Here is a 27,762-nt window from a genome sequence, read left to right on the forward strand (position 1 = left end):
ATCCTGGTGTTCAGACACCAGGCATGTTTGGGGGTGGGAGGAAAGAACTGGGACTCAGAAAGACAAAGAGGCTGCCCTGAGTGTTTGGGAGGGAACTCTGTTTTGGACACCTCATTCCTCTCAGAAGGTGGCACCTCTCCTCTGCATTCCCACCATCTGACCTACCACGGAGGAGAGAGTAAGGGCAGGAAGTGCTGTGGCTTCCTCATGGTGTGGTATGGGGGACTGTGAGATGCCCCCGCCTCACTGTTTCCTAAGGAAATCCAGGATGGCTCAACATACCATCAAACCAGGAGGCAGGGGCAGGAATCTCTTCCTCTGATAGGACTCAACACTTAGCAAAGTGTATCCACTGCTAGCAGGATGCAGAAAAGCCAGATGGGAAGAAGCATGAATGTGTCCCTCCTCTGAATGGTGATTCTTTTTTTTTTTTTTTTTAACAATTTCTGTTTATTTATTTATTTTGGCTGCGTTGGGTCTTCGTTGCTGCATACGGGCTTTCTCTAGTTGCGTCGAGTGGGGCCTACTCTTCATTGCAGTGCACAGGCTTCTCGTTGTGCTGGCTTCTCTTGTTGCAGAGCACGGGCTCTAGGCACGTAAGCTCAGTAGTTGTGGCGCATGGGCTTAGTTGCTCCATGTCATGTGGGATCTTCCTGGATGAGGGCTTGAACCTGTGTCCCCTGCATTGGCGGGCGGATTCTTAACTACTACGCCACCAGGGAAGTCCCTGAATGGTGATTCTGTGCCTAAGGGTTGGGGGCCCAGCCCCTATTGTGGCCCCCAGGGTGAGGGACACAGGGCCCAGGCCGACTGAACCACACTCTTCGGTGTTTTCCTAAAACATCCCCAAAGATCATAGGAAGTCTTGTGACAGGCACATCCTCCCTGCCTGGTGGGAGTTGGGCTGAGAGCCATGCAGGAGGATGCCCAGGCGAAGGAATGTGACTCAGAAGGGTCACAGCAGCGTCAGGTGGGATGCCAAGGTTAATGTGCACACATCCTGGCTTAAGTGGACCAGCCTTCCCATGGTCCCTCACAGGCTCCCACGTGCCTCGGCAGATTCCTGTTACGGAAATTTCAGACAACTGACCATCAAGATTGCTTGTCTTTTGTACCTGCTCACTCCACCCTAGCAGGAAGGTTGTTGCTGAGCTCAGGAGTGACTTGCTCAATCGTGTCATGCCAGCCTCTTGCCAGCAGGGGACTGGGACTCCCTGAGCATGAACTGAAATTCCCTGCCCTGCTCGAATTCCCAGCTTGCTGGAGACGCTCAGACTCAAGGGCTTAGTTAGTCTGTTGGTCCACTCAAATTCTAGTCCCTCTCCTCTGTGGGTCTTTTGAATAAAACATCCCCTGCCCCTAAATTCCCACATCCTCTGAATCATCCTCCTTCCACAGCCTCATCTCTATCCTTGACTAACTTTCCCATCGCCACCCTGTCCAGGCTGAATCCCTGGAAATATGTTAATAATATATGAACATAGTAGTGGAAAAAAGCAAGTTACAAAAATATCCATGTTATAGTCTCATATAAAAAATATTAACAGACTTAAAAAATTTTTTTTTACTGTGGTAAAAGTCACATAATGTAAAACATACTACTTTAACCATATTTAACTGTACAGTTCAGTGGCACTAAGTACATTGACATTGTTATGCAACTCTCACCATCATCCATTTCCTGAATTTTTCACCTTTCTAAACTGAAACTCTATCCCCATTAAACACTAACTCCCCATTCCCACTCCCCACCTCCACACCCCCAGCCCCTGGCATCTACCAATGTACTTTCTGACACTATGAATTTGACTATTCTAGGTACCTTGTATGAGTGGAATCAAACGGTATTTGTCTGCACCTAATGTAAAAAATATTAATAGACTTTTAGAGAGCGGTTTTAGGTTTGCAGAAATATTAGGCAGCATGTACAGAGTTCCCATATACTTCCTCATCCTTGGTCACATACACAGTTTTCCCTATTACTAACATCGTGCATTTAGTGTGGTACATTTGTTAAAACTGATAAGACAATACTAACATCCATAGCTTATGTTAGGGTTCACTATTTGTGTTATATATGGGTTTTATGACATATATCCACCATTACAGTATCAGAAGAGTTTCATTGCCCTAAAAATCCCCTTTGTTCCACCTATTCATCCCTTTCTCCCTTCCCCCAAAGCCCTGGCAACCATTGATCTTTTTCTTTTTAATTTTTATTTTATATTGGAGTATAGTTAACAATGTTGTGTTAGTTTCAGGTGTACAACAAAGTGATTCAGTTATACATGTATCTATTATTTTTCAAATTCTTCTCCCATTTAGGTTATTACGGAGTATTGAGTGGAGTTCCCTGTGCTATGCAGTAGGTCCTTGTTGGTTATCTATTTTAAATATAGCAGTATGTACCTGTCAATCCCAAACTCCCAATCTATCCCTTCCCCCACCCCGGTAACCATAAGTTTGTTTTCTAAGTCTGTGAGTCTGTTTCTGTTTTGTAAATACGTTCATCTGTGTAATTTTTAAGATTCCACATATAAGCGGTATCATGTGATATTTGTTTTTCTCTGACTTACTTCACTTAGTATGATAATCTCCAGCTCCGTCCATGTTGCTGCAAACGGCATTGTTTCATTCTTTTCAATGGCTGAGTAATATTCCATTGTATGTATTGGATTGGTCAAAAAGTTCATTTGGGTTTTTCCGTATGATGTTACAGAAAAACCTGAACGAACTTTTTGGCCAACCCAATATGTACCACATCTTCTGTATCCCTTCATCTGTCAATGGATATTTAGGTTGCTTCCATGTCTTGGCTATTGTAAACAGCACTGCAGTGAACACTGGGGTGCATGTATCCTTTCAAATCTTGTTTTTCTCCGGATATATGCCCAGGAGTAGGATTGCTGGATGATATGGTAGCTCTATTTTTAGTCTCTTAAAGAACCTCCATACTGTTCTCCATAGTGACTATACCAATTTACATTTCTACCAACAGTGTAGGAGGGTTCCCTTTTTCTCTACAGCCGCTCCAGCATTTATTGTTTGTAGGCTTTTTGATGATGGCCATTTTGACTGGTATAAGGTGGTATCTCATAGTTTTGATTTGCATTTCTCTAATAATTAGCGATGTTGAGCATCTTTTCATGTGCCTCTTGGCCATCTGTATATCTTCTTTGGAGAAATGTCTGTTGAGGTCTTCTACCCATTTTTTGATTGGGTTGTTTGTTTTTTTGCTATTGAGCTGCATGAGCTGTTTGTAAATTTTGGAGATTAATCCCTTGTTGGTCGTATCATTCGCAAATATTTTCCCCCGTTCTGTGGGTTGTCTTTTCGTTTTGTTTATGGTTTCTTTTGCTGTGCAAAAACTTTTGAGTTTAATGAGGTCCCATTTGTTAATATTTGCCCTTCTGTGTCTAGCTTATTTTGCTTAGCATAGTGTGTTCAGGGTTCATCCATGTTGTAGCAAGTATCAGAATTCAGTTACTTTTTAGGCTAAATAATAGTCTATTGTATGTATATATTGCATTTTGTTTATCTGTTTATCCATTGATGGACACTTGTGTTGGTTCCACCTTTTGGCTGTTGCAAAAAATGCTGCTGTTGAACATTGGTGACGAGGTGTCTGAGCCCGTTTTCAGTTCCTTTAGGTATATGCCTAGGAGTGGAATTGCTGGATCATATGTTAATTCTATGTTTAACTTTCAGAGGAACTGCTGCCAAATTATTTTCCACAGCAGCTGCACCATTTTACATTCCCACCTGCAGTACACAGGGGTTCCAGATTTTCCACATCCTCACCAACAGTTATGTTCTGGTTTTGTTTTTTTTTTGATAGTAGCCATCATCATGGATTTGGAATGGTATCTCATTGTGGTTTGGATTTGCATTTCTGTAATGACTAATGATGTTGAGCATCTTTTCATGTGCTTAATATCTATTTGCATATCTTCTTTGGAGAATTTTCTGTTCAAGTCCATTGCCCATTTTTGAATTTTTGTTTGTTGACCACTGATATTTTTATTGTCTCCATAGTTTTGCCTTTTCCAGACATTATATAGTTGTAATCATAGTATGTAGCCTTTTCATTTTGCTTCTTTCACTTAGCGATATGTATTTCCTCCATGTCTTAAATGGCTTGATAACTCATTTCATTTTAAGGCTGAGTAATGTTTCATTGTATAGATTTACCACAGTTTGATTAGCCATTCACCTATTGCAGGATATATTGGTTGCTTCTAAGTTTGTGTTGTAAAGCTGTTATAAATATTTTTGTGTAGGTTTTTGTATGCACATAAGTTTTCAATTAATTTGGGTAAATAGCAAGAAACACAATTACTGGATCATATAGTAAGAGTATGTTTAGTTTTGCAGGAAACCACCAAACTGTCTTCCAAACTGGCAGTACCATTTTGCATTCCTACCAGCAATGAATGAGAGTTCCTGTTGCTCTACATCCTCACCAGCATTTGGTGTTGTCAGTGTTCTGGAATTTGGATATTCTAATAGGTGTATAGTGGTATCTTACAGCTGTTTTAATTTTCAGTTCTCTAATGACATATGATATTGAACATTTTTTGATATGCTTACTTGCCATCTGTATATCTTCTTTGGTGAGGTGTTCAGGTCTTGCCTGTTTTAAAATTGGGTTGTTCATTTTCTTTTTTAAATTTACTTATTTTTGTCTGTAGTGGGTCTTTGTTGCTGCACGTGGGCTTTCTCTAGTTGCAGTGAGCAGGGGCCACTCCTTGTTGCAGTGCGCAGGCTTCTCACTGTGATGGCTTCTCTTGTTGCGGAGCACGGGCTCCAGGTGCATGGGCTTCAGTAGTTGCAGCATGCAGGCTCAGTAGTTGTGGCTTGTGGGCTCTAGAGCACAGGCTTAGCAGTCGTGGCACACCGGCTTAGTTGCTCCGTGGCATGTGGGATCGTCCCAGACCAGGGAAGTGTCCTCTGCATTGGCAGGCGGATTCTCAACCACTGCACCACCAGGGAAGCCTGGGTTGTTCATTTTCTTATTGTTGAGTTTTAAGAGTTCTTTGTGTATTTTGGATACCAGTCCTTTACCAGAATATGTGTTTTGCAAAGATTTTCTCCAACTGTGACCTGTATTTTCATTCTGTTAACAGTGTCTTCTGGAGAGCAAATATTTTTAATTTTAACGAAGTCTAACTTATTTATTTATTTATTTTTTCATGGATTGTGCTTTTGTTGGTGTATCTAAAAAGTCACTACCAAACCCAAAGTCATATAAATTTTCTCATAATCTCATTTTTGAAAGAATAAAATGTATATATGTTTTTCATCTTTTTAGTAATCTGTACTTTCTAATTTACCTACATTGCAAATTAATTATATACTTCCCAGGGTTGGCAACATAGTGGCTTCTTTTAGTTTTACATATAACATTCTGTGACTCAGAAAACACAGCTTTTATTGCTCTGGGTTCAGTTTCCCTGTCTATCAATGAGTATTGGAACAGAGAGTCACTGAGTTCCCTTTCTGTCCTAAACATCTAGAATGATCATGTTTGTTTTCAAATTCTTTTAAACATCCACGGACCTAATTGCAGCATCTAGTCATGGGGTATCCAGCCATGGGGCAGGGAAGGAGTCTGTGTGTATGTGTAAACATTTTTTAGACTATTCACCTAGGAATTTCTTGAAGCGAGAGGCTGGGCCTGTAGTCTGCAGCAGACACTGCCCACATGCCTCATGCACACTGGCTTTGAAAGCCCCCAACTTACAGCGAGAGGAACAGGCACACCACACCAAGAAAGAGAATGCAAAACTAACACCCAGCCCTTCACTGCAAACCTTCCTCAAGATCAGTTACTATTTCCAAGGTCACAGTGTAACCTGAGGCGGTATATTTTTCACATTTTTTTGACTGCGACCCATAGTAAGAAATGTAGTTTATTGGGCTTCCCTGGTGGCGCAGTGGTTGAGAGTCTGCCTGCCGATGCAGGGGACATGGGTTCGTGTCCAGGTCCGGGAAGATCCCACATGCCGTGGAGCGGCTGGACCTGTGAGCCATGGCTGCTGAGCCTGCGCATCCGGAGCCTGTGCTCTGCAACGGGAGAGGCCACAACAGTGAGAGGCCCGCGTACCACAAAAAAAAAAAAAAAAAAAGAAAGAAATGTAGTTTATGATGTGATCCTATACACACATAAACACATGTTCATAGATCTATAACTGACCCAAATTTTATGAAACAATCCTAATTTTACTACACATGATTCTCCCTATATTTTCTATCCTCTCTAACCTAGTTCATTAAAACAATCCTGATAGTGACTCTCTAAAATGATTTCATGACTTCCTCATGGGTCTGGACTTGCAATTTGAAAAACATAGCCTTAGGATCATTATATATTTTTGATTAGTGAACTACGCTTTTGTCTTTTGATTTAAACATGGTTATGTCTAAAAGACAAGGGCAACATTGTGGGGTATAAGGTAAGCTTTCCCCTTGACTGGAGTGATGCAAGAATAGAATTCTCAAGCTTGTCTTTATAGAGTCTGTGTGGTTGGAAGGTCTAGCAGATCTGAACTGATACTGATATACCTTTGACTGAAGAAAACTACTGTATACGAGAGGCTGATCCTGTGACCTGTGGACATATGTAAAGGAATACTTATTGGAGCATAGTTTATGGTAATTTAAAGGTAGAAACAACCTCAACAGGAATAGGAAGTGTAGAGCTAAGCTTATTATATGGTGAACTGGCTGGATCCTAGGCAAGTGGGAAGGGTATGTAAGAAACTCTAGGAAGAGAGGGGGAAATGAGTGGACTGAAAAAGCATATCCATTATAATATACATATTTATGTTTGGAAAACAAATATTAAAAAGCCATTACCTGCTTTTTTTTTTTTTGTGGTAACAGACTACAAAACAGCAAAGGTTTACAGTATCTTCTTGGTATTCAGGGCTACATAGAAGGTACTAGCTTTCTAAATAGTTTGGGAAAGCCCCTTCCCAGAGTTATATCAAAAGCTTTAGGGAGCAGCCAAAAGATTTTTATGTTGAAAAACTGAGAAACACTGTTCAAAGACCTGGAATAAACATACTTGGAAAATTAATTTTTTAAGAATGATTCCTTAGAGGAAAATCAATAAAATATGCATTTTGTCCTTATTGACTTTTTCAGGCAAGACAGTAAGAGTTATTGAACAGCATCCAACTGATTAGGAGGGTTACTCTATAAGTGAACTGACTCATTAATAGTGTATCAGCAAACTAACCACAGGCACCCCCTAATACACCGCAGTCTTGCTACAACAGTTATTCTCTAAGGATAACAAGAATCACTATTAAGCTACTCAGTTGTTAATTGGTGGCTTCAGGAGTCTGTCTTTAGAGGAATTTCAGTGAACTAAAGCTGACATCCACTAGTAAAATAAACTACCCTCACACACACACACACACCCCTCAAAAAAAACACCCCAGCACTTTCCAGGCTTGACCATAGGCTCTAAGAATACTTCTGTTCCTTTTACTTAAGATGGCTCCATTTTCTTGGCCAATTTTTTTCCCCTCTAAAGGCATAAAATGTAAAATAGAACCTTAAAAAGAGTACATCAAAATCCAAATAAGAATCCCAAGTCATTTTAAATTGACGTGGCTTTGATTTTGAGAGTAAACTGTGAGGGCACAACAGAATTAGGCTTAATGAATGAGGCCAAAGACTTTATTGGTTAATGGAGGAGACAAACCTATGTACAAAAAACACCTTGATTAAAGCGTGTGTTCCCAGATATCAGTGCGCATGGAGTGTTTGAGAAATTGACAGAATCAGCTCTAATTTCCAGAGAAACAAGTGGTAGTGGTAACGGGTAAAAACAAGTGTCTGGGAAGTCCGAGCTAGTGTAATGAGGCACAAAAAGGAAATAAGAGGTATAAAGACTGGAAAAGAAGATATCAAACTGTCTTTGTTCACAGATGACATGGTTGTCTATGTAGAAAATCCAGAATGGTTGACAAACTGGAACCAATAAGTGATTATAGCAAGATAGCAGGATATAAGGTTAATATACTAAAGTTCATTGTTCTCCTGTATACCAATAATGAACAAGTGAAATTTGAAATTAAAAACTCATTCCCATTTACATTAGCACCTCCCCAAATTACTTAGATATAAATCTAACAGAATATGTATAAGATATATATGAGGAAAACGACAAAACTCTGATGAACGATACCAAAGAAAACCAAATAAATGGAGAGCTATTCCATATTCAAGGAAAGGAAGACTCAATATTATCCAGATGTCAGTTCTTGCCAGTTCTATAGATTCAATGCAGTCCCGATCAAAATCCCAGCAAGTTATTTGGTAGAGATGAACAAACTGATTCTAAAGTTTATATGGAGAAACAGAAGACCTAGAATAGCTAACTCAATTTTGAAGAACAAAGTCCGAGAGGCAAAAAGTGGGACAAAAGGTATAATAGGACCATCTATCTGGCTGTTATGACCTAGAGGAAATTAGATGACTGGCTGTCTAGATGTGTTTGTAAGGTAGTAATATATATGTGGCAACTTGGGCTGTGTGTCTATGTGTGTAAAAAACATGTATTCTCTGCAGGAAACTTGCTTATTTATAAGGGCAAATTGCGGGGTAGGGGGCGGTACTCTGCAGCAGGAAAGGGAAAGAGGGAAACAGAATGCAGTTTAGGAACAGCGCTCTGTAAGAAAAAATTGCTGAGAAAGTCTGAGGAGCAGCCTCCTAAGCAACCAAAGGTGTCTCATCCTATGTTAAATGCAGTTGTAAAAGATGAGCTTTTGCTTACATTTGATTCTTGGCATGAGAGTGACAACTGTTTGGAAAAGACTCAAAGGTAAGTAACAGTGATCTCCTGAAACATGAGAAGGCTTCATTAGGCAAAAACAAAGCAAACGAAACCTCTGAAGGGGAAGATGGGTGGAAGCAACCGAAGAGTGTTCCAAAGGTGGGAAAAGAAGCCCTAACTTTTCATTGAGGTCAGGAGGGAGGAAACCAGATCTAGACAGCTCTCACTGCCTTCTACAGAGCACGTGTTCTGTATACCTTTGTTGAATGAATGCTGCATCAATGACTTGGCAACAGAAAAGTTTGAGATCATGGCATCAGTACCTTTTCTTTTCCTCAAAAATGGGCCAGAAAGACTGATCAGACCAAGTCTTCAAAACTCACTTCTAGAAAGTACACGGTCACCAGCTCATCACAGCCACTTCGCTTCCCCAGAGGTAGAGCCTGAATGGTGAGTCAGGCTAGCAGAGAAGGGGCAACACATACAGTAGCTACAGGTGATTTCTCTCACCACAGGGGAGAGCTACAGAATTCTGGAACTTAGCCAGTTTCCACAAACCGCAATGATAAGAAAAGACCAAAATTACCAAAGTCAGAAGTTTCCTGCATTTATCCTAAGTTCTGGGGCATCGTGGCCTGGCCCCCAGGAGGGCAGCTTCCCTAAAGGCATGTGCAGGAAGCTTAAAAAATGCATCTCCTCTGTCCTGGGTTTGAGCTGGGGAAATTTAGCATGAGCAGCGTCTGCACATAAGGGTGAAAAATTTCAAGGTGGTTGATAATTGGCTCCTGGAAGCATGTGCCTGAAAGATTGTGTGAGAGCCTCAGGGAAAGCCACATACCTAACACAGAGAGTGGAAAACCAGCAGAACTAGGATCTGTAAGAAATGCAGAATGCACATACCAACACCACTGCACATCTGGGTGTTATCAACCCAGAGGAGACTCTAAGCAAAACCAAAGGAACAAAAGTCTTTTTAACCCCTCGATGAGACTCCAGCTCTTTGAGGAAATCCAAGCCGTAAGTGATGTGCCTGTTCTCTAGTGACTGTTGTTTTAGGAATCGAGTGCCTCACCACAGTGCTTTTGGAGCCTATTTCTAGCCAGAGTCATTTGGCAGTAGCCTATGTGCTGCTTTTAGTTTCCACCTCTGTAGGTACAGTGTCTCTCCATTCACTCCTGTTTATATAGTCCAGCAGAGCTGGCTTCAGTCAGCCCAGGAAAACATGGCCACCCTAAATTAACTGAATTGTTTTGGGGTTTCCAAGGACTGAAACTGAGTCTTCCTGGACTCAGCTCAAGAGAATGAGGCGTAAGGGAGGTGCTGCTGTTGTTTAATATTAACCGAAATTTCCCAAAGCCCTAATAAACATGAGGACAAAATTATGGCATGATCTTTAGCCCCTGGGGACCTGGGAGGAGCTTCATGAAAAGCTGTAGGGCTGGCTTCCCACAAAAGCAGAGTAACAGTTAAGGAACATCACACTATCGGTGACTGACTGCTATGATTGCACTTAGCAAGCAGAACTTCTCAGCAAGATGGAGAGACACTCCTTGTTCTCTGGTCTGGTCCCCTGAAGCACAGATTCAGCCCCATTTAAGGCACTCATTACACCCCATTTATCACCATTCACTAGTTTGTTGGTTCTACAGATACTTGCTGAGTGCAGACTAGTATGTGACAGGCACAGATCAGCCTCTTAATAAATGTTGGTAAAAGGAATAAATGGAACCTCACTCAGCCTGTAGAATGCAGTGTTGAGTATGTGTGTGTAGGGGGCATTAGTGGAGGATTTTTTTTTAAAAGGTATTGTTGCATAAGTTAAATCTTAAAAGTCAATTAAGAGTTCCTACAATGTATAAAGGAAGAGTTATTCCTGAAGGAGGTAAAAGCACAGGCAAAGGCAGGCACATAGATCTACAGAGACCCTATTGTGACTCAGAATGAAACCAGACTGAGTGCGGGGTAGGAATAGGCAAGGAAACCTCGTTCCACATAGAATTATCAGTCCAAAGAATTGATTGGAAATAATATGCTTAAAGTGAGTAGAAGGAAATATGTCCTTGGATTTCAGGAATTAAAAATAAACTGACCCGGACCTCACGAAGGACGGCAGGAGCGCCACAGGTATGGCGTCGCTGGCGCCGTCCTGGAGCCGTCTGGACCGAAGGCAAGAGCGCAACGTGCGCGAGCTCGTCCGCCTTGTGGCCGGCGTCCAGGACGAGGCGGACCCCAACTTCCAGCTCGCCTTGCACTTCGGCTGGTCCAACTTCAGATTTCATCATTTCTTAGATGTCAACAGCCACAAAATAGGAAAGACAATAGAAAGGATTTATGAAAAATTCATCATTCATTCTGATCTCAGCAAAGCTGCTAGTTGGAAGAGATTAACTGAGGAATTTCTAAATGCATCACTTCCAAGCATAAAGGAAATCAAGTACTGTCCACTGACTAGAACCAGAATCTCCTGGAAATTGACTTGTGTTGCCATCCAATCCAATGTGTCTAAAGCTTGTGATGAAAGAAGTATGTTCTTGTTTAATCATCATAGCCCCAACCTACTATGGAAATTGAGATCAGAGATTGGCAGAAATAATAGCACTGTCTTGCTATCCTTAAACCTTTAAATGACTTCTCTGCACTTGGCAATAATAATTATCCATATATTGCTCACTAGATGCCAGGTGCTGTTCTAAGGACTTCCATATTCCATCACAGGTCCCCAAGACCACCCTTAGGCTCAGTGGTTCACTGGAAGGATTCACAGAACTCCAAAAAAGAAAAAAATGCTATCCTTACTGTTATGGTTTATTACAGTGAAAGGATACAGATTTTAAATGAGCAAAGGGAAAAGGCATGGGGTGAAGTCCAGGAGAAACCAGGCACAAGCTTCCAGATGTCCCTTCCCAGCGAAGTTGCATGGGGATGCACTTAACTCTCCCAGTGACAAAATGTTGCAAACCAGGGAAACTCGCCTGAGTCTTGGTGTCCAGGGTTTTCTTGGGGGTCAGTCACATGGATATGCAGTGTCCATGTGGCTGCTCTTAGCTACTCAATGTCCAGCACTCCCAGAGGTCAAAGCAAGGACTTCAGGCCTACAGAATCATTCACTGTAAGTCACATTGTTAGCATAAACTGGTCAGGCTGATACAGTGTGGCCCAAAGAATGGCATACAAATATGCTGTACTAGCAGGATATTCCAAGGGCTCAGAGGATATCTCAGGAGCCAGTCAAGGGCCAGTCCTGAAGATCTTTGAGATGTTCAGCGTTTGGGCAACCCAGGCCTCCTGAGTTAACCCTTTAGTGCATACATATATTAACTTAATCTTCACAATAACCTCTGTGGAGTATTCTGTTACTGATAGACTTTCCCTTTGTTTGCACTGAGTTGGTGGCCTAAGAAAGAAAGCTTTAGGTAATTTTTAAAACTGTCCATAAATTCAAGGAAGGGCTATAAAGGTATTTCTGGAAGAGAGAACTGCAGTGCTATGAACCCATGCCCTGAGGATTAGAAATACACTTCTGTGTATTGTTCCTGCAAGGATCATTTTGAAAGAGAAGGAGGCAAATCTTTTTTTATATCTCTTCTTGATTCATTTTGTATAGCTTTCTGGGTAGACTATAGAATTTAATAATTTAGGCACTATGACACCATAATATTAATAATAAACATAATGGCAAGCATTTTTAGAGCATTTACTACATGCCAGGCACTGTTAGTCCAATAAAGACCATCTTCAGTACATACTGTTACTATCATTTTGCCAGGCAAATGCCCTCTCAGTTTCATCTGTACCAATGAAAATACCTATGTGGTGCAGAATAATTAAATGAAAGTGACTTTTGATTCCTACTTTGACCTTTTTGTTGCCATCTTTGGTTATTTTTCTGTACACCCCCAGTCATAGGGCTCACTGAACACAGTGGAACCACATACCCTAGTTCTTCTATGGCACATCCTACGTCCTGTACCTGCCCTTCCCCTTGTGCCTGAGGAATCTCATCATTTAATATTAAATTCAAATCTTGTCTATACATACTATGCATTTAACTTGTTTATTATATTTGTTATTGTTTATTTCCTATCTCTCCTTTAGCACAGGAGTTTTACAGGTGTAGGCTTTGCTCCTGATCTGTTCTCAGGCACCTAGAACAGAGTAGACAATAGATATTTGTTGAGGAAATAAATCTGTGTATTCCTTTCTGCCTTGCTGTCCCTCTCTGTGCTTGGCTTCTGCCCCACTTACACAGGCAAAGTTGGTTGGTTGCCCTTTTCTCCTTTGCTGTGGCGTCCTCGACACATCTGTTGTAGTACAGCAATAACTTCACATTTTTTTCAGCTTTATTGATATATAACTTACCATAAAATTCCTCCATTCTGAATGTACAGTTCACTGATCTTTAGTAGATATGTAGTTATGCAACCACAGTCCAGTTTTAAAACATTTCTGTCACCCCAGAAGTTCTCCTCAAGCCCAGTTTTTTTGTTCCCACCCCAACCCCAGACAGCTACTGATCTACTTACTGTATGTATAAATTTGCCTTTCTGGACATTTCATATAAATGAGATTATACAATAAAAATAAATAAATAAATAAACGGACCCAGAGAACTGCATTTTCTGAGGCCAGTGTGGTGGGCAGCCTCTGAGATGACTCCCATTGAGCTCTGCCTCCTGATTCTCATGGCATTGTATAACCTCCTCCTCTGCAGTACCTTGCTTTTGGCCAATAGATTATGGCAACACTGAGGGGTATCACCTTCCATGATTAGGTTACTTCTATCTTGTTAGCCAACTCTCTGTTGCCTTCTTGGTGTGCATGCTTTTATGAAGTAAGCTGACATGTTGGAGAGGCCCACATGGCAAGGCACTGAGGGTGGCTTGTGACAAACAACCAGTGAGGAAAAGAAGCTCCTAGTCCAGAAGAGTCTGAGGAACTGAATTATGCCAACAACCACTGAGTGAACTTGGAAGCAGATCCCCACTTGAAACTTTGGATGAGATTGCAGAACCTGGGCTGACACTTTGATTTTGGCCATGAGGCAGAATATCCAGGTAAGCTGTGTCTGGATTCTTGACCCACAGATACACTGAGATGATAAATATGTATTATTGTAACTGGCTAAGTTTTGGGTTAATTTGTTATGAAGCAATTTAATAGAGACAGGAAGTGGGGAAGCTCTGATAAATTCCAGGGCTCTTGATGTATGCACTGCAGTTATGGCAAAGGCCTTGGACACAGCATTCCTGTGCCTTACCAATTCTGTGGTGAAGTGTGTTAAAATTTTTTCCTCTTTTTAAAATTGGGTTGTTTGCTTTCTTATTGTTGAGTCTTGAGAGTTCTTTATATATTCTGGATATGAGTCATTTCCCAGGTATATAATATGCAAATATTTTTCTCCCACTATATAACTTACATTCTCATTCTCTTAACATTATCTTTCAGAGGGCAGCCATTTTAAATTTTTGATGAAGTACAATTTATTATCCATTTTGTCTTGTATGGGTCATACTTTTGGAGTTATGTCTAAGAAATCTTTGCTTAACTCATGTTCATGGGTTTTCTTATATAAATTTTATACTTTTAGGCTTTGCATTCAATCTATGATCCACTTTTTTTTTTTTTTTTTTGCGGTACGCAGGCCTCTCACTGTTGTGGCCTCTCGCGTTGCGGAGCACAGGCTCCGGACGCGCAGGCTCAGCGGCCATGGCTCACGGGCCCAGCCGCTCCGCGGCATGTGGGATCTTCCCGGACCGGGGCACGAATCCGTGTCCCCTGCATAGGCAGGCGGACTCTCAACCACTGCGCCACCAGGGAAGCCCTATGATCCATTTTGAATACGTTTTTGTATATATTGTGAAGTGAGGATTGAAATTCATTTTCTTGGATATTGATAACCAATTATTCCAGCACCATTTGTTGAAAAGACTTTTCTCCTTTGTTGAAAATCATCTGTCTGTATGTGAGTTAGTCTATGTTTAGATTCTCTATTCTGTTCCATTGATCCGTTTGTCTATATTTATGCCAATACCACACTGTCTTGATTGCTGTAGCTTTATAATAGGTGACTTAGTATATAACACTTAGTATTAATCCTCAAACTTTGTTCTTTTGTAAAGCTGTTTTGACTATTCTGAGTTCTGTGTATTTCCACATGAATTTTAGAATGAGCTTCTCAATTTCTCAAAAAATTGCTGGGATTTTTATTGGGACTGACTTTTATATCTAAATCAATTAGAGAGAGGTGACATCATAATAATATTGAGTCTTCTGACTCATGGACAAGTTGTATCTATTTTTTGAGTTCTTTAATTTCTCTCAGCAGTGTTTTAAAGATGCAGTGCATTGTTCTTACATTTTTGCTAGATTTATCCCTATTTCATGTCTTTATGATATTTTCAATGGTATTGATTTTTTCAAATTTCAACTTCTATCTGTTCATTACCAGTATACAGAAATACAGTTGTATCTGTATATCAGCTTTATATCATACAACCTTGCTAAATTCACTTATAGTTCTAATAGCTTTTTTTTTTCAGATTCCACAGGATTTTCTATGTAGATGATCATGTCATTTGTGAATAAAGGCAGTTTTCCTTCTTTCTTTCCAACCTGGATGCCTTTCATTTCTTTTCCTTACTTCATAGCATTTGCTAGGACCTTCAGTACAATGTTGAATAGAAGTTCTAAAAGTAGATATCCTTGTATTATTACTAATCTTAGAGGATAAGCATCTAGTCCAGGGGAACTGGGAACTGGGCTGCACAGCAGGAGGCGAGCGGTGGGCGAGTGAGCGAAGCTTCATCTGCCGCTCTCCATCGCTCCGCATTGCTCTCATCACCACGTGAACCATCCCCGCCCCCCGTCCGTGGAAAAATTATCTTCCACAAAACCAGTCCCTGCTGCCCAAAAGGTTGGGGACCACTGATCTAGTCTGTCACCATTAAGTATGACCTTAGCAGTGGGATTTTCTTAGATTTCCTTTAGCAGGTGGAGGAATTCCTTTCCTAGTTTGCTGAGACGTAAAAAATTAGGAATGCATGTTGGATTTTGTCAAACGTTTTTTCTACACTGTTGAAATGATCATATTGTTTCTTTTTAGTTTGTTAATATGATGAATTATATCAGTATGATGATTTTCAAATGTTAAACCAATCTTGCATTCCTGTGATAACCCCACATGGTCATGGTTTATTATCCTCTTCATAATTTTTTGTTTCAATTTGTAAAATTTTGCTTAGAAGTTTTGCATCTATGCTTATGAGGAATATTTGTACTTTTTTTTTTTTTTTCCTTGTAATGTCTCTGTCTGGTTTTGGCATCAAGGTAGTGCTGGCCTTATGGAACAGGTTGGGAAATAGTCCCTCCTCTTCAATTTTACAAAAGAGTTTGTGGAGAATTGGTATTATTTCTTCCAATGTTTGGTAGAAATAACCAATAAAGACACCTGCGGGGACTCCTCTAGGGGTGCAGTGGTTGAGAATCCGCCTGCCAAAGCAGGGGACACGGGTTCGAGCCCTGGTCCGGGAAGATCCCACATGCTGCAGAGCAGCTAAGCCTGTGCACCACAACTACTGAGCCTGCGCTCCAGAGCCCATGAGCCACAACTCCTGAAGCCCGGGCACCTAGAGCCCGTGCTCGGCAACAAGAGAAACCACCACAGTGCGAAGCCCGCGCACCACAACGAAGAGGAGCCCCTGCTCACCGTAACTAGAGAAGAGCCCACGTGCAGCAATGAAGACCCAACATAGCCAAAAATAAATATAACTAAATAAATTTAAAAAAAAAGAATCTGCTGTAAAAATAAATAAATAAATAAAATTCAAAAAAAATATAAATAAAAGCCTAAGGAAAAAAAAGAGCTCTGTAAGGAAGTCTCATTAGTGAGTCTCAATGGAAGGCAGTGTTTACATTCTCTTCTCACTCATCTGCAAGCTTGAGGCCACACAGTCTGGGAGGCATTCCTTTCTGACTCCCACAACGTCATTTAAAGATGCTACCACCGTGGCCTTGCCGTGGTCCCTTCATGCACCTCTGATTTCCCATCATCCACTGCCTGTAACATCAAAGCTCTCCATTTCCACGCCATAACCAGACTCTGGCCATCAGGCTGGTGGAGGGTGTGGAGAGTGGAGACAAAGTGGGAGAACAGACAGTGACTGTGAGAGGCACCTTCAGTCCTTGCAGACAACCAGACACCCTCATCTGCAAACAAAATCACCACATTCACTTCTCTAGACAGGTAGAGGTCTTTGACACCACAGCTGCCTTGTGAAAGAGGAGAGCTTTGTGATGCAGTCTGGTGGCCTGGTTCCGTTGTCTGTGAGGCGGAGATGACAAAGTGTAGCATTGGAAGTCACTAGGCGCCAGGACTCTGAATGCCTACATATAGGGATGGTTGGTCTCCTTGTGCTAATGAGTAGATCATGTTGAGCCCGACTTTTGTTCTGTGGGATTTGGGGTTTCCCTTATATACCTATGGCTCCATCTTCATTATTATCCTAATTGTCTGGCAAGTGAAAAAGTGTTACCATGGATTAACATTGGAACATAAAAGGAGCTGCTGCCAGGTAGGGAAACACTATGACCATGACTGAACTAATTAAGCCTCAGATAAGAAGCTTTTAAGCTCTCAGTGTCTCTCCTTTTATCCTTCCTTTTCCCCTCCCTCCCCTTGATTTTTTTTTTTTTTTTTTTTTACCATCCGTTAGTTACTCTTATAAGGTATTTCCCTTCTCAGAGCCTACAAATAATTTCCTACCAGGCTATCCCTGCAATGTATTCTAATTGAAAACTCAAGAACGTCTCTCTCTGACTTGGGTTGAGACTTGGGTGAAATGGAATGTGCCTCACTGGATCTTAGAAGACTTCCCATTATGGGAGATTTTTCTAGTTTGTGGTCCATTAAGGCATTTGTAAATTGAAGTTCTTTGGTTATTAGACCTACACACCTTTTATTCTGTTCCACCCTTTCTCTTGTTTCATCATAAGCATGATACACAACTTCTCTTAGGAAAAAAATGGGAGGTATTGAGGATGAAAGAACCTCAAAATGAATCAGAAGTAAGAAGAGAAGGGAAATAATGGGGTGAAAAAATAGAGTATGGAAAGTTAGGAAAGTTAATAAAATACAGATAAATTACAAGGGATTGGGAACTGTATGTTAGCTTTGTCTCAGTTTGGACATGAAAAAGAAAATGGTGTCCCAACTTCATACTCTAACTCTTTTGTCTTTAAGCGTCACCGAAAAGTCAGACAAAGGGCTAGAGATGCAGCATCAAGAGGTAATGTCCCAGTCTCTGCTCTGACTTCTCTCTACTGCGGGTGAAGCTCCCATGAACCCTGTCCCTCAATGACCCCTGGTGCCAGGCACCAGGTGCTCTAACCACTGAAGGCCCAATTTCCCCAAGTTGACAGATTCTCCCAGAAGACTATTTTGGGTGGGAAATCAGAGCCTGGGAATGTTCCAGAATTCTCCACCTTACCCCTGGGAGTGAAGAGGAAGTAGGGGAGTGAGGAAGTAAGGGCTCTGTCCTTAACTGTGTCATTTACTAGTTTTATGACCCAGTGGATGTCAGTTCAGCTCTCAGTCTTGTTATCCATAAAATGGGCATGATGATGCTGTCTCACTCACAGTGTGGTTGTGAAGGTCAAAGGAGATTAGGTCCAGGAGAGCACATCATACCTGGTTAAGTTGTAGTCAGACGTGCCTCAGAGCACTGGCTATTGGTGTTTGCCATCTCCTGTCATTCAAAGGTCTCCAGCTTCCTGTAGGATGTCCCTGAATCCTCTCCCATTCCATGTAACACTGTCTCCTGGTTTCTCAGCTAGGAGACATTCCCGGGAAGAAGCTGAGAAGCCGTGGGAGCTGCTTTCTGTCATGAGAAGGTGATCTCTTGCTCTTTGCAGTCTCCCAACTCCCAGCCTGGCCTGTGATCATTTCTCCGCTTGGCCTGTGGCAGGGTTGGGGAGGAGCATAATGGCTGGGACGTAGCCAGACACAGTGGAGCCTGGACACTGGTTGGGGGTTCCCAGAGGAGAGGGTGGGATCAGACGCCTCAGGAGACAGGAGTCCTGCAGTTCTGCTCTGGGCTAGGCTCACAAAGGTCCTGGAATTCAGGATTTGACTAGTGCAGGATTTAAAACTACATGGGTTTTCACTCAACCACAAGACAGGTTAGGAGGATAGATAATTAATTAAGTGCATAAATCAGTCATCATTTTCGTATTCTCTTTACAGCTAGACCCTTTCAAGGGCAGACCCCTGGACCCTGCTGATGTACCTCCTCTGGTTTTATCTTCAGGGAGGCCAGTTCCTGGGACAGCCCTCAGGCAGGAGCTTGTCATATTGTCCCCCTCTTGAGATCTCTAGAGAATAGGGATTGTCTTCCAAGAGATGTTGTGTATGCCCTGTAATCCCCAGAATGCAGAGTTCCCACAAGGACCTCCGTAGCCCCAAACAAGGCTGACTCCAGGTTCTATCTGGTGATGTTCCTGGTGCTGCGCCATCAGCTAACCATTGGCTCCCCCATCTGCCTGGTTGCCTTCTCCTAGTTCAGCTACTCAGCACAGGTCAGCAGAGAACTCACCCACCTCCCAGGCTCTCAAGGCCCTGCATTCCTTTCAGTTGTCTGAGACTTTGCCCAGCAAGCCCCAGGCTCTCAGTCCAGCACACCATAACTTGCCAAGTGACATTTTCCTAGGAAGAAAAGTAGATGAGTAAACCCCCAGTGGGTGCAGGCCTCAGAGTTTACAGGGCTAAGGGGAGCAGTGTCAATCTCCAGGCCACACACTTGAAAAGAGGCAGATGTCATTCCATCAGTAACAAACGGTTGCCATGTTTCCCTTCCCAGCCAGGGCTGGCTTCCTCAGGAGGGGAGCGTGCGGCAGATCCTGTGTGCAGATCCCTGCTGCCAAACCTGCAACGCTGTGGCTCTGGAGATTCAGCAGGTGGTGGTGGGTGAGAACACTCTGATCTCCCCCACTTCAGGGGGCCCATCGCAGGGCTCCTCTTGCCTAGAGGTTTTGTCCACGTCTCATGTGTCTTTTGAACAGAGTCTGGAGCATGGCCCACACTCCAAAGACCTTTCATTTCCATCTGCAACGCTCACAGTGTCACAGAAATCCTTAACCCAGTCAGCTGCCCAGTCACCTGGTGCAGCCGGCAGCCACGATTTCTGGGCTGAATACCTCATGCTGAGGCAGGGATTTCATGTTCCAGAGGTGCCCAGGGGCCCAGAGACTATGTTTTCTTCAAGGATTGAGGAACCTAGGGTTTCAGTAAAGCTGCAGGAGATGATGCAGAGCAACCTCAACATTGTCTGTGGGAACCAAGGCCATCAGCCCTTAAATTCCCAGGTGTCTCTGCTGCCCCTGAACTGAGAAATTACTACCCTGACACATCCTGTGGCCTTGCAGATGGTCACTGTCCTCCCTGCCCACCTGCCATTCCTGAGTCCTGAAGTCCTGAGGCGGCTTGAGCTACATGTAAAAAAATGGATGCATTTCCAGAGGTGGGGGCTCCCCAGATGTGTGGAAGAGTCTCTGAGGCAGCTTATGCCAAATCCACCATTATTTTACCAACCTGTATATAAGCAACCAGTTTCTTTCATTCAGAATGATACTTCTCAGTTCTCTGTTGAGAGATTTGAGACCATTTCATACCAGAACTTGGGTCTGTGTATGGCTGGCCAGCCTACCCAGGCCTTCTGGGTTTCTGAATGGTCCATCATGGACCCAGAACAAATACACTGCTACCAGCAAATCCCAAACCATATGGCTCTTGCCTTGCCCTCTTCAGCCCTTAAAGAATTAAGTGGCCTTTATCTAATGCCTGGGCAGCAGGCTAATGACTCAGTGGGCCACGTGCAGCCAAAATATAGCCAGCTATTCTGTGGTCTTCCTTCTCTGCACAGTGAGTCCCTGGTTGATGCCTTCTTGGGTTCTCAAGGCCTCTCCATGAGTGAGAGCATGTCCAAGCCCCACTTTAAGGATCCTTTTCTCTTCAAGGAACTCTCCTTCCTCCCTCTGCTGCCTAAAGCTCCACCCCAGTCAGCTCCACCCTCTTTTCTGTCTTCTCAAAATTGGGTTGCTCCATCTGACAACCAACAAGCTCAGATCAGTGTCCCATTTCTGACCCTGGCTGAGTATGAAGCCTTGGAGTGGCACCTGCTGCAGAGGCAGCTCCAGCTTCAGTGGGACTGGCCAGGTGTTTCCCAGAGAGATCAACACACCCAGAGCCCTGTGCAGTATAAGCCCTGTGACAAAGCCCAGTCTTCTGAGACTGTGAAAACTTCCTGGCCAGGGCATCCCATCTCAGTCCTCACACGAGAACTACTCTTCCCACAGCAGCATGCCAGGAGACAGCTGGAATTCCGCCTCCAGAGACAGTTGATTCACCACCGCTGGGGCCTGCCGCAGAAGATCCAACAGTCCATTCAATTGCTCCTGTCCCCCACTAATCAGCAGACTATGTCCCGGAGCAGCACATCCCTAGACAGTGTGAATGGCTCCCGGCCTACATCTCTAGAGACCGCTGGGGCTGATGACCCATTCTCACCCATTGTGGACCCAGTGACAGTCCCCATGCCACACCTGTTTGACCAGGCCAAGGCAATATTGCAAAGCCATATCGACTCCAAATGTGGGCAGATTCACCAGGGCAACGTCCCTGCCTGTGTATATAGCTCTTGGGAGTGCATAATTCCTGGGGGCCTGGAAGTGACTCCTTTCACCTGCATCCCAGAAAGCAAGCCCCTGGAACCACAGGCAGCAAGTGACCCGGACCTACAACAGAAAATTACACCCTGGATGCTGACAGCCCTTGATCAGCAGCAACAAACCTCACCAGATGCTGTCATTGAACATCCTAAGCTGCCCCGAGCCCTGTCTGAGGACTCCATTGAGAAACTGGAGACAACTTTACGGCACAAGTATCTGGCCTTCTTGTCAGGGCTGCCGGCTCCTTATTATGTGGCTCTCTCTAGGGACATGGCCCCAGCAATCACTTCCCAAGCTATGATCACAGAGATGGTACCTGGGCCTATCGAATTCCCAACAGAACCTCTGACTCAGATGACCTCCCCTGAAGAGCAGGGTCTAAGTCCTGGGTCAGGCTTTCAAGATGCCAACAAGGCTTGTGCAGACATTGCAGATGAAGTCCAGGCTGAAGTGCAGGCGGAAGAAGTAATTGAGATGGTGCCTCTAGAAAGTCAGGCAGAGCCTGCGAGGCCCTCCTCACTTGGAGAACACAAATTGGCCAAACTAAATTTCCATCTGAGAAATAAGATGCTAGAGATGCAACTGGGAATTCCCATAACGGCAAGGAAGTCCAGGAAACAAATTGTAGCAGCCTCAGAGAACATATGCACACAGGAGTCTCTTGGGAGTCTAAACAACCAAGGAAACACACTGCTCCAGGAACTCCCCATCCCACGAGATATGCCACATGCCCCAGATCCAGAATGCCTCTATTCCAAAGAACAGCTGGCCACTGAGTTGAAGGCAGCGTATCAGAAACAGAAGCAACCCAGTTCCAGTGCAGTATCCCACGGTTCTGTCCACTGGGCCTCCAATATCTCGCAACCCAGTGGGGACCTGACAGAGGCCCAGGTGCTTTGTGGTCAGCTGGAGGCCAGTGTGAACAACCACAAACTGAAGGAGCCCTGGAGCCCTGAGTCCCAAAGCCCTGACAAGAGCAAGGACTCAGCCCAAGTACCCACACTGGCAGAAAAGAGAGAGGAGCCAGGCAAACCCAAATCGGCCGGGGACCACAGAGAAGGGGATGCCGGGTTTGCAGTCTCCTCCACAAGAGAGAAAAGCCACTCTGCTGAAGCCCAGAGGCCAGAAGGGATGCTTCTGAAAGGGACACCCTGCAGCCCCTGGCGACGGAGACATCGCTTTCACCCTGATGCTCCCTGTCAACACAGTCCCCAGCATCGCCCTCAGCTTAAACCCCCAGAGCTACCTCCTGGAGTCCCTGGGGGGAAAGACTCTGAGAAGAATGACCTGCAAGAGAGTCAAGCCAAGCTCAATGTCATCCTCAAACCAGCAAGGGTTCCTGAGAAGGCCCAGCCTGTGGTGCCCCAGGTGTCACAGGGCCAGCCTTTCCTAGGCCAGCTCACTCCGGGTAAGCCGTCGCAGGGCCGAACTTTACAAGGTCAGGTTTTTCAGGGGCAGGTGATGCAAGGCCGTACTCACAAGAGGCCCAGCTTTCCAGAATCTGGCTGGAGAAATAAGATGAAATCTTTTCTGCACTTTATTAACCCCAAGACAAAAGGCAAAGGGCGTGAGGAATCCATGTCCTCCACATCTGAGAAAGTGGCCAACACCAGAAAAGAAAATGTGGGAAAGAGCCTGGCTTCAGCCAAAAGTCCCAAGGGGCAAACTAAGACGGAGAAGACAAGAGGGGACCCTAAGGCCCAATTTCCGCCCACTGGGAAGCAGGTGGGCTTGGCGTTCTTGGATGTGCTCCGCTCCCCAGACAGTAAGCTCCGGCACCGCCCCCGCTCCCATCAACTCCACTCTGCCTCAGTCCCGGGCATCCCCTGCTGCCGCCCTCGGCACCGTCCTTGAGTGGCATGTGTCACCCAACCAGGGAACCCACCCTAATTCCCAACTCTCACCTCGGAGGGAAGCACTGGTCTGCTCAAGAAGACCCCGCTCAGTCAAGAGACTTTGTAGTCTCTCCAACGTCAGCATTCCTTGAAGAGAACTGCTACTGTCATTTTCATTATACAAAAATACACTGTATATCTCTAAGTAGAGTGGTGTGCATCTGCTCCTTCTCTCCACTGCGGTGTGTTCAGGGAAGGCATAAAGGAGGTAAATGTCCTTCCTATCTAGGGAAGGGGCTTTAACCCACACTTAAGTTGGGTAGCATTCCACCCCACCCCCACCCCGGACTACGGATAAAGGGACTTGAACAGAGAAGGAAGGCCCTTGTCTAAGGTACATTGAAGGTAAAGGTCAGGCTTGAATTTTATCATGGTGTCCTTCGGCCCAGAGGAGCAATGTGGACATAAGGCTAGAATTGTCAAGGAGGAGTGGCCAGGAATCTCACAGGCAAAATTCGCTGATGACTTCTATATGTGCCCACACTCTGGAAGGGAGGTTTTTAGGAGAGTGCCAGTGTTCCACCCTTGAGCAGGTGCTTTGTGTTTATCAACAGCCTATAGATAATATGACAACAGTCAAAAGCAAATGATAGAATCTCCCCTCTCTGCTCCCTGTTGGTTATTGGTTAGGTCTTTCTGGAGAACTCACTTGGGAGGCTGCTGTAGCTCTCTTGCCTCTGTCCCACTTCCACTGTCTATCAGCTGCATGGACTGAATGACAGTGGGAATGAAGATCACAGTAGAACATGGAGAGGGGCTGGTCCCCACTCCCAAGGGTAGGCAGGGAGAGAAGCAGGGAGGGAGAGCATGTAGATGGAGGTCTGAATACCTGGGGTAGAAGTTGACATGTTCCTGAAGAGGGCATGATAAGAGAAAAGGCTGGTTAGCTATGCACTCTAAAGAACCTTGAGCCAGGAAGCCAACCCAATACCCAAGTGCTTTTAGGGGATGGAGATGAATAAACTGAGTTTTGGTCTGTTGTCCGTAGTGTGATGAAGAGCAGTGAGTTGAGCCTTGTTTTCAAAGGCAATGCATATTAATTTAAAATTTCTGAATACTCACCCTCAACCCCAGAAAACTGTTTTCCAGTGTCAGGAATTGGTATAACTATAATTCTGTGTTTGTGCTCAGCTCAAACATGAAGTCAGTGACTGTGTTCTAATCTTGATATATCTCAAGTTTGCCCCCTTTTTTCTGTGTTTACTGCCTCTGCTTGTTAGATTACTCATCCATTCTTGCCTAAATAATACAATAGTGTCTCATATCCCCAGGGCTTAGGATAGTGGTGGCATAATAATACCTTAATAGTACTTGAATTGAAAGTCTGGGCTTAGGAAGCAGACAAATCATTACATTAGTGTGATGAGTGCTATGGAATAGGGAATACTGACACACGATTACTGGGGTACTGACCTCAGGTCACAATAAAAACAACCTTGATTATGCTGTACACGTTAAACTTATACAGTGCTGTATGTCAATTATATCTCAAAACTGGACAAAAAAAGAATTTAAAAAATAATTTTGAGAAATATCTTACACTCAGTTAAAATATTTACTTACTATATGCAAGGGACCATAGCTAACATGACAAAGGCACAGGACTTGCACAATGGAGCTCATGATTGCATGGGATAGTCTCACATGCCCAAATTGTCTAATCAACACATATACTTGAATGTCCAGTATTCACCTCAAACTGTAGAACAGTGAACTCCTGATTCCCTGCTCCAAGCCATCATCTGATTACACATATGAAATATTCTCCAGTCACAGTATTCACAACATCACTTAATGGCAGCTCCATCTTTCTAGTTGTTCAGGACAAAAACATTGGTGTCATCCTTGATATTGTTTCCCTAAATGCCCATATCCAGTCCATCCTGTTGTCTCTACCTTCTGAAATGAATTCGGAACGTGACGATGTCTCTCGCTCACTCTGCTGCTATGATTACTGCAGTAGCATCATAACTAATCTCCCAGCTTCTTCCTGAGACCATACTTCCAACAGTCTGTTCTCAGCACAGAAGTTTGATGGTCCTCAGGGAAGGTCCCGGCTGTAGAAGACTAGATAGAAAGATAGATTAAGATTGAATGATGGGCTTCCCTGGTGGCGCAGTGGTCGAGAGTCCACCTGCCGATGCAGGGGACGCGGGTTCGTGCCCCAGTCCGGGAGGATCCCACATGCCGTGGAGTGGCTGGGCCCGTGAGCCATGGCCGCTGGGCCTGCGTGTCCAGAGCCTGTGCTCCGCAACGGGAGAGACCACAGCAGTGAGAGGCCCGTGTACCGCAAAAAAAAAAAAAAAGATTGAATGATGATGATGATGATGACGATGAAGATGAATATGAAGGAGGAAGAGGAGGAGAAGAAAGAAGGAAAGAAAGAAAAAGGAAGGAAGAGAGAAAGGAAGGAAGGAAGAAAGAGAAAGAAAGAAAAGGAGCGAGGGAGGGAGGGAAGGAAGGAAGGAAGGGAGAAAGATACGTAAAACTATGAGACTGGTTAAGATCACCAAGGCAATGATTGTAAATGAAGGGAAGATCTAAAGACAGGCTCTGGGACACCCCAACATTAAAAATTTGGAGGAAAAAGTAGGAACCAATAAGCAGAGACTGAGAAGTAGCAGCCAGTGAGGTAGGAGGAAAACCAGGAGAGTGTGGCATACTGGAAGGCAAGAGAGGAAAATATTTCAAGCAGAAAGTGATCAACTGCATGAAAAGTTGCCAATCGCCAAGTAAGATGAGGACTCAGAGTTGATCATTAGATTTAACAACACAGAGATCATTCATGGCCTTGAGAAGAATAGACTCAGGTGAGAAGTGGAGGTAAAAGCATGATGGGAGTGGATTCGAGAGAGAGGAAGAGCAATTGGTGATAGCACGTGTAATCAACTGCTTTAGGGAGCTTTGTTCCACAGAGGTGCAGAAAAATGAGATAGCATCAAGAGGGCTTTTTAAAGGTAGGAGATATAGCATGTTGGATGCTGATGGAAAAGATCCAGTCAAGAGGAATAAACTGACGATGGAGGAGGGAAAGGGAGAACTGCTAGAGCAATGTTATGGTGCAGAAGTAACATAATAGGAGTGAGTCACAGGTTGAGGGGTTGGCCTTGGCTAAAAGCACAGATGTTTCACTGGTGGTAAGTAGAGACAAGGTGACAGTAATGAGGGACTCTGTGTATCATGAGAAGAATGGTTTTTCTACAATTAAGAGAGCAGGGCAAATACCTAAGGGGGTGAATAAGGAACTGGGGAGGATCATGGCTGGGGGGAGGGGCTGATACATAGAGCCAAAGCCGGAGACAAAAAGGAATTCTGGAAGTTGCCATGGCAAGGTTTTTTATTAGGGCCTAAGGAGTTGGTAGCAGCATGTGAGCCCAGGTGGGCAGAAAAAAAAGTTGAAGTTGGTGATCACCTGGTAACAGGTATGGCATCCTAGTGTTCAGCCAGGGACTAGGGAGTTTTGGGGGTGGGAGGAGAGACTGGGACGCAGAAAGACAAAGAGGCTGCCCTGAGTGGATGGGAGGGAACTCTGTTTTGGACACCTCATTCCTCTCAGAAGGTGGCACCTCTCCTCTGCATTCCCACCATCTGACCTACCACGGAGGAGAGAGTAAGGGCAGGAAGTGCTGTGGCTTCCTCATGGTGTGGTATGGGGGACTGTGAGATGCCCCCGCCTCACTGTTTCCTAAGGAAATCCAGGATGGCTCAACACCATCAAACCAGGAGGCAGGGGCAGGAATCTCTTCCTCTGATAGGACTCAACACTTAGCAAAGTGTATCCACTGCTAGCAGGATGCAGAAAAGCCAGATGGGAAGAAGCATGAATGTGTCCCTCCTCTGAATGGTGATTTTGTGCCTAAGGGTTGGGGGCCCAACCCCTGGGGGTAGAGAGATGAGCTGGAACCAAGACCTTCAGGATTCTCAAGTCTCAGCAAAGTTAAGAGCTGAGAGAAGACACGGTCAGAGCCTATAATTCATGCAGGATGTTGTAGAGGGATGAAGCCTTGCTCATTCCATCCTATAACCCTAGCACAAGCCCCACCTTCCAGCTCCCCCTAGGCTCAAGAGGTAAAATCAGAATGAAAACTCTCATGGCAGGGCACAAACTCAAGTATTTACTCTTCCAGAATTGGTGGTAGATGCTAGGAGTACATCAGTGCTTGCTTGGGAGCTTTGGAGTTTCCTCTGCCCTCTGAGGTACCATATTGTCATGGCGAAAGGTTTTGACCTTCTGGAGCCCTTCTGGTCTCTGAGGAAAGCATTTCAGAATTCTATAGAGAGAATTTAAGGCAACTGCCTTCCTGCAGTGGAGGAGAATGGCTTCTCCACAAAATCACTTCTGTTAAACAATGAGTCCCA

The 27,762-nt window shown here is 44.1% G+C and overlaps 1 protein-coding gene and 1 long non-coding RNA gene across 5 annotated transcripts in view; both read left to right on the top strand.

Moving 5' to 3' along the window:
- The window catches only part of LOC137227734 (uncharacterized), a 140,344-nt gene that overhangs the window by 80,369 nt on the left and 32,213 nt on the right, over nt 1-27,762 (top strand). Inside the window, exon 4 of one of the 4 annotated variants that reach the window (XR_010944977.1) lies at nt 10,860-12,825. The exons of the other annotated variants lie outside the window; for them this stretch is intronic. This is a non-coding gene — a long non-coding RNA (uncharacterized lncRNA). Of the gene's footprint in view, nt 1-10,859; nt 12,826-27,762 lie in introns of those variants that run through there. 4 annotated transcript variants of the gene reach the window in all.
- On the top strand, nt 17,215-27,461 carry LOC137227730 (protein SPATA31F1-like). The gene is given in 4 exon segments (XM_067744072.1): nt 17,215-17,358; nt 18,027-18,072; nt 18,616-18,676; nt 19,642-27,461. Coding segments are annotated over 4 exon segments (3,972 nt in total). The 3' UTR covers nt 23,363-27,461.

The sequence above is a fragment of the Pseudorca crassidens genome, chromosome 7 (genome assembly GCF_039906515.1).
Source record: "Pseudorca crassidens isolate mPseCra1 chromosome 7, mPseCra1.hap1, whole genome shotgun sequence".
NCBI lineage: Eukaryota > Metazoa > Chordata > Mammalia > Artiodactyla > Delphinidae > Pseudorca > Pseudorca crassidens.